At 50.4% G+C, this 14,679-nt stretch overlaps 1 protein-coding gene across 5 annotated transcripts in view; it reads right to left on the bottom strand.

The window, feature by feature from the left end:
• Positions 1–14,679, bottom strand: part of LOC117154154 (uncharacterized) — a 119,174-nt gene that overhangs the window by 3,013 nt on the left and 101,482 nt on the right. For 3 of the 5 annotated variants that reach the window (XM_033328868.2, XM_033328870.2, XM_033328867.2), the window contains exons 7-12: positions 13,773–14,513; positions 3,450–13,650; positions 3,236–3,355; positions 1,360–1,476; positions 438–1,205; positions 120–278 (exon numbers count right to left, since the gene is read on the bottom strand). In XM_033328868.2, coding sequence (XP_033184759.2) covers positions 120–278; positions 438–1,205; positions 1,360–1,476; positions 3,236–3,355; positions 3,450–13,650; positions 13,773–14,513 — 12,106 coding nt within the window. The remainder of the gene's footprint in view (positions 1–119; positions 279–437; positions 1,206–1,359; positions 1,477–3,235; positions 3,356–3,449; positions 13,651–13,772; positions 14,514–14,679) is intronic. The other 2 variants (XM_033328869.2, XM_033328872.2) reach the window with 2 other exon arrangements.

Here is a 14,679-nt window from a genome sequence, read left to right on the forward strand (position 1 = left end):
AGAAAATGAAATCCATGTTTATTTCCATTAGTTTACATCTTTCAATTGTATCGTAATTGTCGCTGCTAGTGATAGCATTATATATGGTTATGTATATTATAAATATTTGCGATACGTACTTGTTGCGATCCTGGTGCAGCGATATTGACAATTCCAGCGGCCTGTTTTTGTTGTAAATACATTATAAATCCGGTTTGAAGATTCTTACTTTGTTGCAATACGTCTACTTCGTCTCGGCCACAAGGAAGCGCAAGGAGCATGCAGTGTTCGTTATCCATCTGGAAGAAATTGCGAATAAAATAGCTGGCTGTAGTACATAGAAAAAGGATTTATCGATAATCCATATTTAAACGATTCTATAACGAAACACGCAAAATATGCGATTTAAATCAAGATTTATATATTATATATATATATATTTCTGAAAGCACACATACCTGCATCTTCCTTGCTACTCCTTCGACCTGAGTTTGTTCCAGTCTCATTCTTTGAGCGATTCTCAGTGGTGGAGTAGATCCATCGCTGTTACATGGTAAACTGTCTCTGGCCACATTGGGATTACCGAAAACAAAATGCATCTGCACCGCTGCTTGGTCGTTTTTAAGAGCCAACAGTCCCTGCCACATAACCGGGTAACGTTGCAACAACATCTGGAATGAATCTGCTTGCGGTGGCACTTGAGAAGCATGAGGTGGGGTAACCACTTGGTGTTTTCTAGGCCTATCGGGGGTGATGGCTCTGTCGCTTGGCGCCTCGCTGGCAGCAATAGGATACTGAGATCGTAGATGCGCCGGTGGAGGTTCGTAAAAACCACCTCTGGCAGCTGCTGCTGGCGCCCCAGTCAACGATGGATTACTGCCCGTATTATATTGCGGTGGCGGTGGTGGAGGTAATCTCACTGCTCCGTGCATCATGTACACTTGAGCTACTTGAGGACTATCGGTAGTACGATCGTGCGGCGTTCGTGTACTACGTCTCAATTCCAACGGTGGGCTGTGGCTGTCTTCTATGCCTGTTTCGAGTTTCGGATCTAAAGGTAGATGAGGAGATCGAGTCTCTTGAATGTGGTAAGCTATGCGCGGGGCTGTTAAAGCAGCCTCCTGTTGTGCACGCAAATACTGGTACTGCAACATTTGTGGGTGCATGTAGTGAGGTGGGAGCTCTCCGCCTCTGGTCAGTCCGCCATAGTGATTGACAACGTCACCCTAGATGTAAACGTATTATAAGTAAAATTATTTCATGGACAAGATACCGTATGATTTCGAAGTTTCATTAGAATTAGTAGAAACATTTTTGCCGTATGCGTAACATCGATGCATTTTAGTAAAACTGAAACAGTGTAGTTAGCATAGTAAGTACCTGAGAAGCATTAGCATGATGATGGGCAGGTGGGGGCAATGGAGGACTCTGGGATCGATGTGGGGGGACAAGTCCATATTGACCCCCTGGTGATGGAGTAGCACCCACACTCCCATGCTAGCCAAAACCAAGCCAAGTTAATTCGTATCTCGACACATTTTTAGAAAACATACATACAGTAGCGGACAAAAGATTAAGACGAAATGGAAAAGAGAAATAATTGATTTACATTCCATAAAAAAATATATAAATACAGTGCTCTACTTTTGGTATTAACTAATTAGACATTTGTTTATACACTTACAAAAAAATTTCATTTTGATATTTTGCTCAGTAGCTAGGTTATAAAAAAGGAACGAAATCTGTATAATATTCTGTCGGTCAAAAGTTTGACTACACAAAAGATTATTAATTTTTGGTAAGAAGATATATACAATTTTTGTTGAAATTCAATATTTTGTCCAATATCCGTTATTTCTTATCACTTCGGTACATCTTCTTGGCAGAGAATCTATTAATTTTTTACATTGATCTACCGCAATATTACTCCAAGCTGTTTCAATTGTAAAGTTCATTTAAATTTTTCGGTTTATAACCTTGTACTGCCTTTTTTTATGATGCTCCATAAATTCTCGATTGGATTAATGTCTGGTGATTGCGACGACCACGGCAGCACGGTAATATTTTCTTCTTTAAAAATCTGTTGCACAACCCAGACCGTGTGCTTCGGATCATTATCATTTTGAAAAATAAGATCATTACTCATATCGTTGCGTGCAAAAGGCAACATTGTGTTGTTGAGTATGTCCATGTATTGAAAACGGTCCATAATTCCATTAATACGACATATTGGACCAGGGCAGCCTCGAGAAAAACACGCCCACACCATAACGTTTTTAAAACGCACTGTGTTTTCAAACTTTCGCCAATTCGACGTCTAACATACCGTATCCCGTCAGAAGAAACGCGATTGAATTTCGATTCGTCTGAAAACAATACCTTTTGCCGATCTTCACTTGTCCAATGCTTATGAGCTTTAGCAAATTCAAGTCGTCTTTTTCGGTTTCTAGAACTCGACAGTGATGTCTTTTGCGGTTCTTGTCCTTTTAACTTAAAGTCTTCTGATCTTCTCGTATCAGTTCTGGCACTAATTTGTGTATTGTTTTCATAGTTTACCTCCGCAGCAATATTATTTGCAGTACGAACACGATCCCTTTCGCTCGTTGTTTTCCGTGATCTTCTGTTTTTCAATTGATCGGAATACGCGCTTTCGGTTAAAAATTTATACCAAACTTGCTTACAAGTCGCTTCTGACCTGTTCGTTATATTTGCTATTTCTTTGAAGCATTTATGTTGCTTTCGTAGCCTTATGATTTGTTTCTTCTCGCTTTCAAGTAACTTCTTTGGTCTAACCATAGTCTGTTCCTACCTAAATGAATTTTAAGCAATAAAAGGTACACTAAACAATGATTTTGACATTCCAGAATAAGAATGTTCAAAAACTGTACTCATACTCACGTTTTACGTAACTCGTCTTAAACTAACGTCCACTGTTTACAAGTGTTAAACGGTAACTAACTGTTGTAACTCCTACATTATTTGTATTTAACAGTTGACGGTTTGAGGTTGCGAAGGTCAAACATAATACATCTATGTTATTCCAAAGAGACAAACCGAATAGAAGAACAATATGCGTATAAGATGTTTGTAATGTGATTTACAAATCATCGTCTTAAACTTTTGTTCGCTACTGTATATTATAACGTACATTTGTAATGGTTACACACAATTTGTATTAATTTCGCTACTCAATCGGTAACGAGATATATAGTTTAAAACGACAAATATATATATATGTTACGAGCATCATGCTTACCAATGGTCCTCCTTCGTACGTTGATATTGATACGCCCCGTGCCTGAGGACTCGGTGTTGGGACCATAATGCAGCCGGACATCGACACTTCTACTTTCGGTGGCTCCATCGTTCCCGTTACCTACGATCATAGTCAAAATATAAATTAAATTTTTCCCCTTTTACATAGGAGCACTTTATCTCTATCTTTATCTTTGGAAGAAAGTAACCATTACCGGTGGTGGTTTTGGTGCTGGAGGTCTCGAACAGCTGATGCTAGCGGGCTGCGGGTTTATCAGATGAGATTGAGTGGGTGGGCTAGCCACCACACCTGCGACCATAGGTGGTACCACAGCCTGCAACAAATGAGCCTTCGGATTCAAAGGATGCGGCTGTCCGTTGATGCCTTTCAATGCCGTTGATTGAGAGATAGGTTGATGAATTCTCGGTGCCGGAGTCGTAGTTACACTAGCTGGTTGGACGTTCATAGCTAATTTCTGAGGAAGATTCACTATCGTGGGTGTCTGCTGTTTTGCCGCCTGTAGGAGATGCTGCTTAGGATTCGGTGGAGCACCACCGGCATTGTTCAGTACCGGTGACATGGGTTGTCCTTGACCTTTTCCATTCGCAGCACCGATCTGCGCTACCGGCTGTTTAGCACGCGGACTTAAGCTCGGTGACGATACCCTGTTGCTAGAAACTTGGAGATGCAAAGCTTGCACAGCCTGCGTTGATTTTACGAGATTTGGTGGCTGCTGCACCACCGATGGCGGTTGACTAGCCACGCTGGAGGCCGTCGGTTTGGTAATGACAACTTGCTGTTGCGATTGCGCCGGTGTAGCCAGCTTGCTGGCGTTCAAGACGTGAGCCTTGAGGCTCGTGGGTTTCGACGGGGTGGAACAAGTGGATGTCGTCTGTGGAATAGTTACCACCGTCGTAGCTATAGAAGTAACTGTGGTAGAAATTGTTGCTGCTGGCTGAACCATGCTGACTGCGGAGGTGACTTGGTGAACAACCGGAGATTGTGGTTTCGTGATAACGCTGGTCTGCGGTTGGATCTGTTGATTTTGTTGAAGCGGTTCCGGGGCTGGTTCCTTCTTAAGTTCTTCGGAGACGGTTAAATTCTCCGGCTGCGGCTGTTTCGATCGCAACGTCTCGGTTGTATTGGGCGCAACGACCGCAGCGTTCACCAAACCAGCCGGAGTGATTCTCGCATCGCACGTGGCTCTGCTCACCGCTTGCGCCTGTCCAGAAGTGGTGGAAACAGGAATGTATTGACCTTCCTCCGACTCTCTCATCGGTATCAGCATTCCAGTGACTGGATCTATCAGCGTCATCGGTTCATGAGATACCGGTTTGTGCGTGGGTGACGGCGCAGCTGCAGGCTGCTGCTGACTCGTTTCTTCGGGCTTCGGCGTGGTCTCGTCCCGAAGCGAAACGACGTTCTCTTCTTTGTTCTGGAGTTCCTGCTGCGGCGCCGGAGGTGTCTCCTTTATCTTTATCAGTTCTCGATATTCCTCGTCATCGTCGTTCTCGGAAGTTCTCCTTACCGATTTACCGCGAACACCTCGCGGTGACTTTCTAGGTTCGGTCGGTTGTTGTACCGTGCTTTGAACGTTACGAGAAGAGCTGTTGTACCTAGTGCTTCGTCTGGTGGCGTGAACGTTCCCTCCAATGGATCCTCCTATCATCCCCTTGTTCATCGCGGAGCCACGCACCACGTCTTCGATCACGTCGTCGATCGTGTTTCTACTTCCATCCCTCTCGGCCAGTCTCCTGGACTTTCTGGTGTTCGCTGCTGGAGGAACAAATTCCTCCGGCGGTACTTCTTTCACAGCGGCTATAGGCGTCGCTGGCTGCGCGTTCGGACCAGTCAGACTCGGCACTGGTGACTTAATCGTGAGAATCAATCGCGGCCGTCCAGCATTATCTTCCTCGCTATCGTCATGGAATTCGTAAACGTCCGCCGGCAGCTTGTTCTTCTCTACGTGATGTTTGCTTCCCCTAGAAGTCCTCGCTCCTCGTTTATGCACAACGGTGGTGGTTGTGTTTCTGCTGCTTCGTCTGGTGGTCACACCGCCGCGGCTACCGAATCCTCGTCTGCTCTTGGTTCGACCACGTCGGCTCTTTGTCGACTCGCTTTCGCACGTCTCCACTCCCTCGTCCTGTTCCTCGTTGGTCGCGACGAAGTTCTTCTTGGTATCAGACTCGGTTGCCTCACCGCGGTTAAACCATTCGTACTCGTTGCTCTTTGCATCACCGCGGTTAAACCATTCGGACTCGTTGCTCTTTGGCTGCTCTTCCTGTGTCTCATTGGTAACACTTTGACCATGCTGTGCCGTTTCCTTGTCACCGTCGTCGTTGCCCTCGCCATCGCACAATGCGTCTACCTTCTTTATCACGCTCTCGATGTTCACCTCCTTCGCAGACCAATAGTCGCTATCTTCTTTACTGTCAGCCGGATCCTCCTTGGACGCATCGATCGCGAGCGGATCCGTGCACGGTTCTTTCAGTGGATCCTCCGCTGGTTCTTCCTCCATGTCCGCTTCCTCGTTCTCCTTGGGTATTTCGTCTTCCTCCTCCTCCTCCTCTTCCTCCTCATCCTCTTCCTCTTTGACCTCGGGGTTCGCAAGTTCCGTCTTGATTTCGACTTCCATCATTTTAGGAACGAGACGATCGCCGTCGTTGGATTCGGACTTCGACGCGCCCAACAGCTTCTCTGAGTTGATCTGGTCCAGTTGTTGCTCGACCTTTGGAGATTTTGCATCCACCGCGTTGGCGCATGGTGCATTCAATGGCTGATTCAATGGTTGCTCGGACTCGGTGTTCGAGAATTCCTCCTTGATCGCGGTGGTATCCTCGTGCTTCAGGATATCGGATGGTTCCTCTTTTATGACATCAATCGGTTGAGTGGATTGTATGGGCGGAGTAAGTTGCATGGGCTGAGCCGTTTGTACCATCTGTGCATCGGGATCGACCTGGAGCTCCTGTTCTGGTGGTAGCCGCGACTCTAGCACGCACTCGGTGGTGTTCTGCTCAGTAGGAACGGAAGACGGAACCGTGGTAGGTACCGTCGTCGTTGTTCTGGAGACGATGGCTTGCGAGACTGTAGATACCAATGGAAGGTGAGGCTTGGAAAGATGACTGGATTGCAGAACCGGAGAATGCCTTTGGCTGCTGTTTAGAGACGAAATCGACGTTTGTGTGACGACGCATTTGTCCTCAGCCATGGAAACCGTTACACTGGATGGGATCTGTTGCTGTTGTTGGTGTTGTTGCTGTTGTTGTTGCTGTTGTTGTTGCTGTTGTTGTTGCTGTTGTTGTTGCTGTTGCTGTTGCTGTTGTTGTTGCTGCTGCTGTTGCTGCTGCTGTTGTTGCTGCTGTTGCTGCTGCTGCTGCTGCTGTTGTTGTTGTTGCTGCTGCTGCTGCTGCTGTTGTTGTTGCTGCTGCTGCTGTTGTTGTTGCTGCTGCTGCTGTTGTTGTTGCTGCTGCTGTTGGCAAACTGGCATGGGTACCACCGTCTTGATCAGCGGTTGATTCGCTGACGAAACAGTGGACGCCCCGATGGTGTGCACCACGGACTTGTGGACTAGGTGAGGCTGCCCGTGAGCGACTATCACAGGACTGGGTGTCGAGGAACGTGGCACGTGGGTGGTCAAAAGCTGAAGACTCGATATCTCTTGCTTCTGCCTAGGGGACAATAAATTGTTGTCCGTAGTAATGGAGCCTGAAATTTGTTTCTGACCTCTGGACGACAAGGAGCAGGTTTCCGGGATGCTGGTCGGTTTGCCGAATACCAGGCTGGACGTGCTAGCGTTGATTTCGATCTTGGCCGTTTCAGGGATATACGTGGGCGGCTGGTTCGGCGAAGGAACCTTCGGAGAAGTGGAAGCCTTGTTCGTTGGTTCTGGGATAACGGCTGGTGACAATTTCGGTTCCTCCAGACGTTGCGGAGGCTCGTTAGGATTTACCGGAAGCAACGTTTCGATAACAGATTTGCCGCCGAGAGCCGAATCCCTAGAGCTCTTGACTTGCACGCCACCCGGAGCCAAAGGTGGTACGGGCATGTAAGGACGGTGTGGAATATTCAGCGTCAACGGCGGTAATCCACCTCTAGGATGACTGGGTGCTAGAGCTCTCATGCCTGGAGCGTGTTGAATAACCGGCTGTTGAGTGGCCGCCGTGGAATATATCTGTTGCGTCGGTGTGTCTGGCCTGTGAGCGGAGACGGGAACGCTGCTCACCGCGATCCTGGCTGGTGGTGGTGACGGTTTACCGACACTCGGTACGTGAGGACTGAGGGCGGAGTTTCGAGACCATTGACCGTTAGGTGAAAGTGGCTGCAAAATTCTCGGCGACAGTTGCGAGGGAACCAAAGGTGGCATTCTGGATGGAACCAACGGTGGTGGCAACGGTGGAGCTTGGTTCGAGGAGGCCGAGGTTGAAACCGCGGGGATGTTTTGCATTCTGGGAGAAGTTTGTCGCATGGGTGGGACCATCTGTGACTGTGGTGACACGGGAAGCTTTTGGTAAAGGGACTGCACGCCGATGGATGGCGGCGTTGACGATGGCTGTGGCGCCGACGGTCTAGGACTGGTCGCGGCTATTCTAGGCGTTTCGCTGGTGATCGGCACGCTGCAAGGACCTAACACGGGTTGCTTGTACTGCGGAGGTGGCGAGATCGAAGCGCGACGCGCCTGAGAGTTGTTCATTCTCTCCGGACTGGTTGCTGTAACGTTGGTTTCGTCGACGTTCTCGGCCGCTTGCACAGTCTTAGCCACCTCTCGCGGCTTCTCGTTCAAATTCCAGGAGTGAGCGATCACGGAGGTCGGTGGACTCGGCGGTTTCGCTGATACGGACGATCTGCGCGCCTCGATGGTCTTTTCCGTCGCAGGTACGGAAGGCGCGACAACGGTGGTGACGGCGGCGGGGGTCTTGGTAGGTGATTTGTAGTACGATGGAATGTCTGGCGTTTTCGGTGGTTGGCTCAAATCGAACGTCTCGTAGTTCGGGTCTTCCTCCGTATCCGTATCTATCTGCAAGTCGTGCTCGCTCTGAGGAGTGTCTGGTTTCATATCCGTCTCTCCTTCCGCCGTAGAGGCGTTCAGACTTTCGACGGCCTGCTGCATCTCCTCGACGTCCTCTTGAGGCGCCTCGGCCGGGGCTCCGACCGCGTCTTCCGTTTCGGCGTCTTCCTCTTCGCCTTCATACGAAAAGTCTTCCGTCGATACTCCGAAGGTTTCCTCCAGCAGAGCAGCTACCGCGTCTTCGGTTTCCTCCTGGGATATCGCGACTCGTGGCTTGTCCTCGGTTTGAGTGGGCGGCGTAGTCGGCGCATTCACTTCTGACTCCTCCCTACTTTCGCGTTCTTCCGGTTCCGAAATACTTTTCACCGCGTTTTCGTGAATAGTCTCGTCGATCTCGATACCGAAGCCTGGGATGAACTTGTCCTTCTTCTTCTCTGGCTTCCCGGCTGATTGAATACCACCGCTTGATGGAGGAGTCATCGACGACGGTACTGTTGTCGATGACACGCAAGTATTGGACGAAACCTTCGGAATGGGACTCAACAAAGTATCTCTAGGTGTAGGCAAAGTAGGTGACATCGTCTTGGGAATCAACGGGCTACTTGCTCTCGGGGGACTAGGATCAGCCCCCAGGTAGGGCAACTCGCCGCTCTTCTCATGATGGTGATGATGATGGTGATGATGATGATGGTAATCTTTCCGAGTCCGCTCTTCCTTCGACTTTTTCCTCTTTTTCTTCTTCTCCTTGATCTTTTCCGGAATGGTCGACGGTGTGGATGGTTCGATGCTGTCGTTGTCGTCGGTGAATCGGAACACGTCAGGGTCGTTACTCTCCGTGCACGCAACGGCCGATTTCGGCGAGTTCGGTAGCCCCAAGAGCTTCGCCTCGATTTCTCGTCCCGCCTCGGCCAAGTCCACGCTGTTCTCGTCCTCTGTTTGATGACGACGTTTCTTCTCCGCCTTTCGCCTGACTCGTTCCACGTCCAACACCGGACTGTGGCCACCATCGCTGTCCGAAGCGTAGGTGTTGTTGGCCAACCGGTCGAAGAGCGCATTGTTCGACGGAGCGTCGTCGACGTCGTCTGACAACGGACCAAATATGTCTTCCATACGTTGCGAATCTCTAGCTTCCTGTCTGTTGAGCCTCTTTCTTCGTGCCTTCGCTTTTTCATCCGCGTTCCTGTCTCTCCTCTTATCTTTCTTGTTCCGTTGCTTCTTGTCCGATCGTATCCTCTCCTCCGTTGTTTCCAAAACCGTCGTGGTACCAGAGGTGACGACGGTCGTGGATGCGTTGACGGACTCGGTCGCATGATTGGCTCGACAATCCGCCGTCGCCGCCACGTTACTCGTCACGGTGTTCGATTTGGTCTTGTGCTCGACAGTTTCCGACGACTCGGTCTTGCTTAGACTGTCTTCGGTCGACATCGAGTTCTTTTGTCGCTTCTGCTTCTTCTTGTGTGACTTTTTCCGCGACGAATCACGCTCATGATTGTTAACCACGATCGCTGGTTGGTTGCCACGGCTGAATGACACCGGGATCCGTTCGTCATCGTCCGAGGTGCGCGGTTCTTCTTTTACGTTCGAGTGAACGACACTGTTCACGACTACCACGTTCGTCGTCTCCATGGAGTTCTGTTTCTCCTCGGTGTCAGCGAATCCGAGATCGACGTCGCTTTCCAGGAACCTCTCTGTCTTGACGGCCTTGCGAATCTTGTTGTTGAACGACGATGCCTCCTCTTCCTCGCTGGTGTCGGAGTGAATTCGAGATCGGGAACTCTTTCTGGACAAAGACTTGGCTCTGGCCGAGTCAGATTCCGAGGTGGCCTCGTCTTCTGTCAAAGCCTTGCTGGATACCGAGTCTCCGTCCCACGAGGTACTCTGCTTTTTCTCCTCCCGCCTCGCTCGACTTTGCTTCAGTTGTGAAAATTTGTCCTTAAGTCGTACTTGCCGTTTCTCCTCTTCGAGTTTCTGCATGTTCTTGGTCGAGCGTGCCTTCACTTTGTCATACATACTGATGTATGCGGGCTCGTCGTCAACGATATCGAAGATGGAGTGCTTCTTAGGTTCGTCGCTGTCCGTGTCCGTGGCGGATGGATGTCTGGCTACCTGAATATCGGGCGTCGATAGAGGACCGTCGTCCACGTCACTGTGTAGATTCAAGGAAGACTGTTGATGATGATGGTGCTGGTGTTGGTGATGCTGATGCTGATGCTGCTGCTGCATCTCTCGCGAATGATTCGAACCAATCGCGGTCTGTTCACTCGGCGAATTTGAGTCGTTGCGCTTTGAAAGATCCAGTCTCGATAGGAACTCTTTGTCCGACTCGTGGGACACTCTTGGACTCCGCTCCCTGGACTCCTTCTCGGATCGATTCCTCTTGCTTCGCTGCTTCTCTTTTCCTCCACCTTCGCGGTTGTTCTCTCGGTTCTCCCTGGTCGACTCTCTACTCATCTCGGTCGAATGAGATTGCTCCCTGGTATCTTGAGACTGTGTGAATACATTACCACTGCTACCTTCCTTTCCATCTCGGCTCTCCCTACTTTCGCGATTGGATCTGTGAGAATCGTTCCTATGTTTTCGATCCTCGGACCTTCTATTCTGTCTAGGCCGGTCTTTGCTGTCCCTCCTGTGCTCGGAGATCTTCATGCGTTTGGCGTCATCCTCGGTCGGGCCATCCTGCGACGAACATCGTCGCTTGATAGACACCGGCCCGGGGGAAATTTGATTTTGAGACTGGGAAATGGACTGATGAAGATGATTCTCGGTGGGTTGTCGCCTGCTTTCCTCACGATCCCTCTTTTCTTTGTCTTTCTCATCTCTGTCTCTTCTTTTCTCGCGCTCGGACTTTTCCTTTTCCCGCCTTTCCTGATCCTCGCGTTCTCTCCTCTTTTCTCGATCGTGCTTATCCCGTTCGAGTCTTTCTCTCTCTTCCTTCTCGCGTTTCTCCTTCTCCGCCCGTTCTCGTTCCTCTTTCTCTTTCCGTCGTTCTCTCTCCAGCCGCTCCTTCTCCTCTCTTTCGCGCTTCCTCTCCCTCTCGAGACGTTCCTTCTCTTCTCGCCTCCTTTCTCGTTCCAGTCTGTCTCGCTCTTCCTTTTCCCGCCTCTCTTGATCTTCCCTTTCCTTCCTTAACCGTTCTTTCTCCTGCTTTTCTCTCTCCTGGCGAAGTTCCCGCTCTTTCCTCTCACGATCTTCTCGCTCCCTCCTTTCTCGTTCTTCCCTCTCCCGGCGTTCCTGACGCTCCCTTTCCTCCCGCTCTCTCTTTTCGCGTTCCAATCTTTCCTTCTCCCTCCTCTCTTTCTCCTTTACCTCGTTCTCCTCCCTTTCCTTTCTTTCCCGTTCTCTCTCCTCTCTCTCCCGCCTATCCTTCTCCTGTCGTTCTTTGTCCAATCTCTCCCTTTCACGTCTCTCCTCGTCCTTCTCTCGCCTTTCTTCCCGTTCCTTCCGCTCCTGCCTATCGCGATCATCCTTCTCTCTTCTCTCCTGCCTCTCGCGATCTTCTTTCTCCCTTCGTTCCTTCTCTTCTCTTTCCTTCCTCTCGTATCGCATCTCTTTGTTCTCCTTCAACTCTCTCTCCCTCGCGTGACCGTCGTTATCGGCAACGTCGTTCGTCATAGACGAGCTGCCACTTCCATCCTTCTCCTCCCGATCCTTGCGATTTCTCTCAACGTCCGCATCCTCTTTCCGCGATTTTCTCTGACAATCTTTGCTCTTGCCGCTGTACTTGGAGTCCCTGCCGTCTTTGCTGTCCCGGAACTCTCGACTTTCTCGATTACAACCGCCAACTTCCTTCCTCAAACGAGACCGGGAAGCGTCGGTGGTGGATGACAGAGACGACGACGATGACAATGACAATGATAACGACGACGATGACGATAACGATGAAGACGAAGAAGAAACGGTGGTGATGGAGAAGGAAGAGGACGAAGTATTCGACAAGGATGTCGTGGAAGACAGTATTATCGAGGTGACCGTGGACATGGAAGTTTGATACTGATTACTCGACAGGGAGCACGTTGACGACAACGAAGAGGCCGCCGACGTGGCGTTCAACGTGGTCACGATCGTGGCTTGCGTGATCGGGGTTGTCGACAAGGCAGACGTGGTGGCCGCCGTCGTGAGAACCGCCATCGTCGGCATCGTCGAGAAAGCGAGCGATGATGCGATGGTGACTGACGCGAATGCCGACACGGAAGAACCACTGGTACCGATCGATCCTCGGGCGGTAGAGGCTCCGAGAGCGTGAATACTACTTACGCTACCGTTGCTGCTAAGAATACTACTCGCTAACGCTAAACCGCTACTATTGCCGCTGGTGGCTGCCATTCCGCTACCAAGACCGATCGGTAGAGAAACCGGTGGTAATTCGGGGCTAACAGTCTTGATCGACGTGCCGGGTGTGATTGGAGTGGTCGGCGTCGGATGCACACAGTTGTGTTGGACCACCGTTCGTGGATCCGGAGGTTTCAACGTCGACGACATGGTCGTCGTAAACGTTAAACTCGACGATAGGGATGTGGTGCCAATACAGATTTGACCGGCCATAGAGGTGCTGCTGGACAGTTGTACCGGTGGATGACTAGGAAATGGGTACTGCAAGCAAACTTTACTGGTGCAACTGCCGCTAGACGCGAGGCCGCTCACGCTACTACCGATCGAACCGACACCGATCACACCGGTAAACTCTCTCGGTTCGTACTTCTCGCTGAAGTTCTCCAGCCGTTTCGAGTCCTCGTCGAACACGCTTCTCTTGGCAAGAACCGACTTGACGATATCGCTTGGTTGTACTTCGTGCAGATCCAAATCAAGCAACTTGTGCCGAAACCTGAATCTCTCGGACGCCGTGGCGTCCAGCTTCGCCAATGCGTCACCTCCGGCAGCGCTTAACGCCCTCGATCCTGACCATTTCTCGTACTTCTCATCGAGAGAACGTATCCTTTCTTCGAGACTAGGTGATTGAGGTGCTGTCTCGCTGTCGGAACTCGTTGGACTTGGACTCAGATGACGAAGTGGTGGTGAAGCCGGTGGCTGCGGTGCCGTTCGAGGACTCGGCGCCGTTGACAGGTTGATACACGGTGGACTGGTCATCTTCGCGAGACTGGAGTTGTTTGACCGACTACTACCGCTACTACTATTATTGCTGCTACCGGTGTTATTACTATTACCGCTGTTGTTGTTATTATTGTTGCTGCTGTTGTTATTGTTGTTGTTGTTGTTGTTGTTGTTGTTGTTATTGTTGTTGTTGTTGTTGTTGTTGTTCAGCATTTGAGTCGCGAACCTCGGCAACGGTAGCGAGAGAGGACCGTCGTGACTTCTCTCGCGAAACCGCCTTGGCTCGCTAGGCACCAAGTTCTCCGGCCTTTCGTCCACTAGCGGAGTTCCTGGACGCGATCCGTCGTGGTGTTCGTGATGCCTTCGACAGAAATCGGATTGACGCGTTACTACTTAACTGTTCCAGACCCACTTCCATACGCTATGCTTCTAATCACGATGTCTAATTAAAATATCAATAAAACAACGCAGAAACCATGTTACCTGCTGGTAACGTCGCGACGACGCTTGCAAGGTCCTGGACCTCGCCCGTCGCAGCTTCCTCTCCTCGTACCATGATGCACAACCACCTTGCTGTCGCTGACTCGTCGGATATCCATACCCTTCCTGCTGGAGTGCGAAGTAACGAGCAACGAGGCGATCTCGGGTTCGTCGTCCTCGCAGAGTATGGCGGTGGACGTCCCATCCATCTTCACTCGTTTCTTTGGCGCGAAGCCGACCTCGTCGCCGCTGCTGTGACATTCCTCCAGTTGTTCCAGCAGATGTACCCGTTCCTTTTGAAGATGCCTGATATCTGGAGGTGGTAGCAGCGGCGGAGGCGGCGCCGGTGGATCCACGCTGGTTACTACGCTTTGAACCGCGTGTCGACGCGAAGGAGGTGGACAATCGTCGTCGTTCAGCTTTCCATCGCCGAGCACGCTGCTCTGATAGTCGTCGTGGCTGGCCCCGCTTCCCTGGCTGAACTCGTCGTAGCTGCGGAATCGACGGGGTGTTGGTTCGGTATACTCGCCGTCGTAGTAGGTGTCTTGATAGGAGCGCCTACTGCTGCGAGACATCGCGGTCGGGTGGGCCGGACTGGCACCCGGTGTGCTTCCGCCTCCGGACGTGCGAGAGTAACTGGCCGTCCTCGACCTCGGGGGCGTTTCGTACCGGGTAAATCGGCTACTCGAGTTTGAAACCGTCACCCCGGAGTCAAAACTGCTGCGCTCCCGCCTGCAAGGAATCCTTCAAATAACGGGTGTACTATATTTCATGTTCTCTGCTGTATAACGGCGAGCTCGTCTGCCAAGTATTCTTTGCCTTTTCTGAAATGTTTAGCAGCGACCTTCGCGTTCGATAGGTTGTACGCATTCTACAATGAAACGAGTAATTTTTGTATTGAGCAGGCTGA

This window comes from Bombus vancouverensis, chromosome 3 (assembly GCF_051014615.1).
Source record: "Bombus vancouverensis nearcticus chromosome 3, iyBomVanc1_principal, whole genome shotgun sequence".
NCBI classification, from domain to species: domain Eukaryota; kingdom Metazoa; phylum Arthropoda; class Insecta; order Hymenoptera; family Apidae; genus Bombus; species Bombus vancouverensis.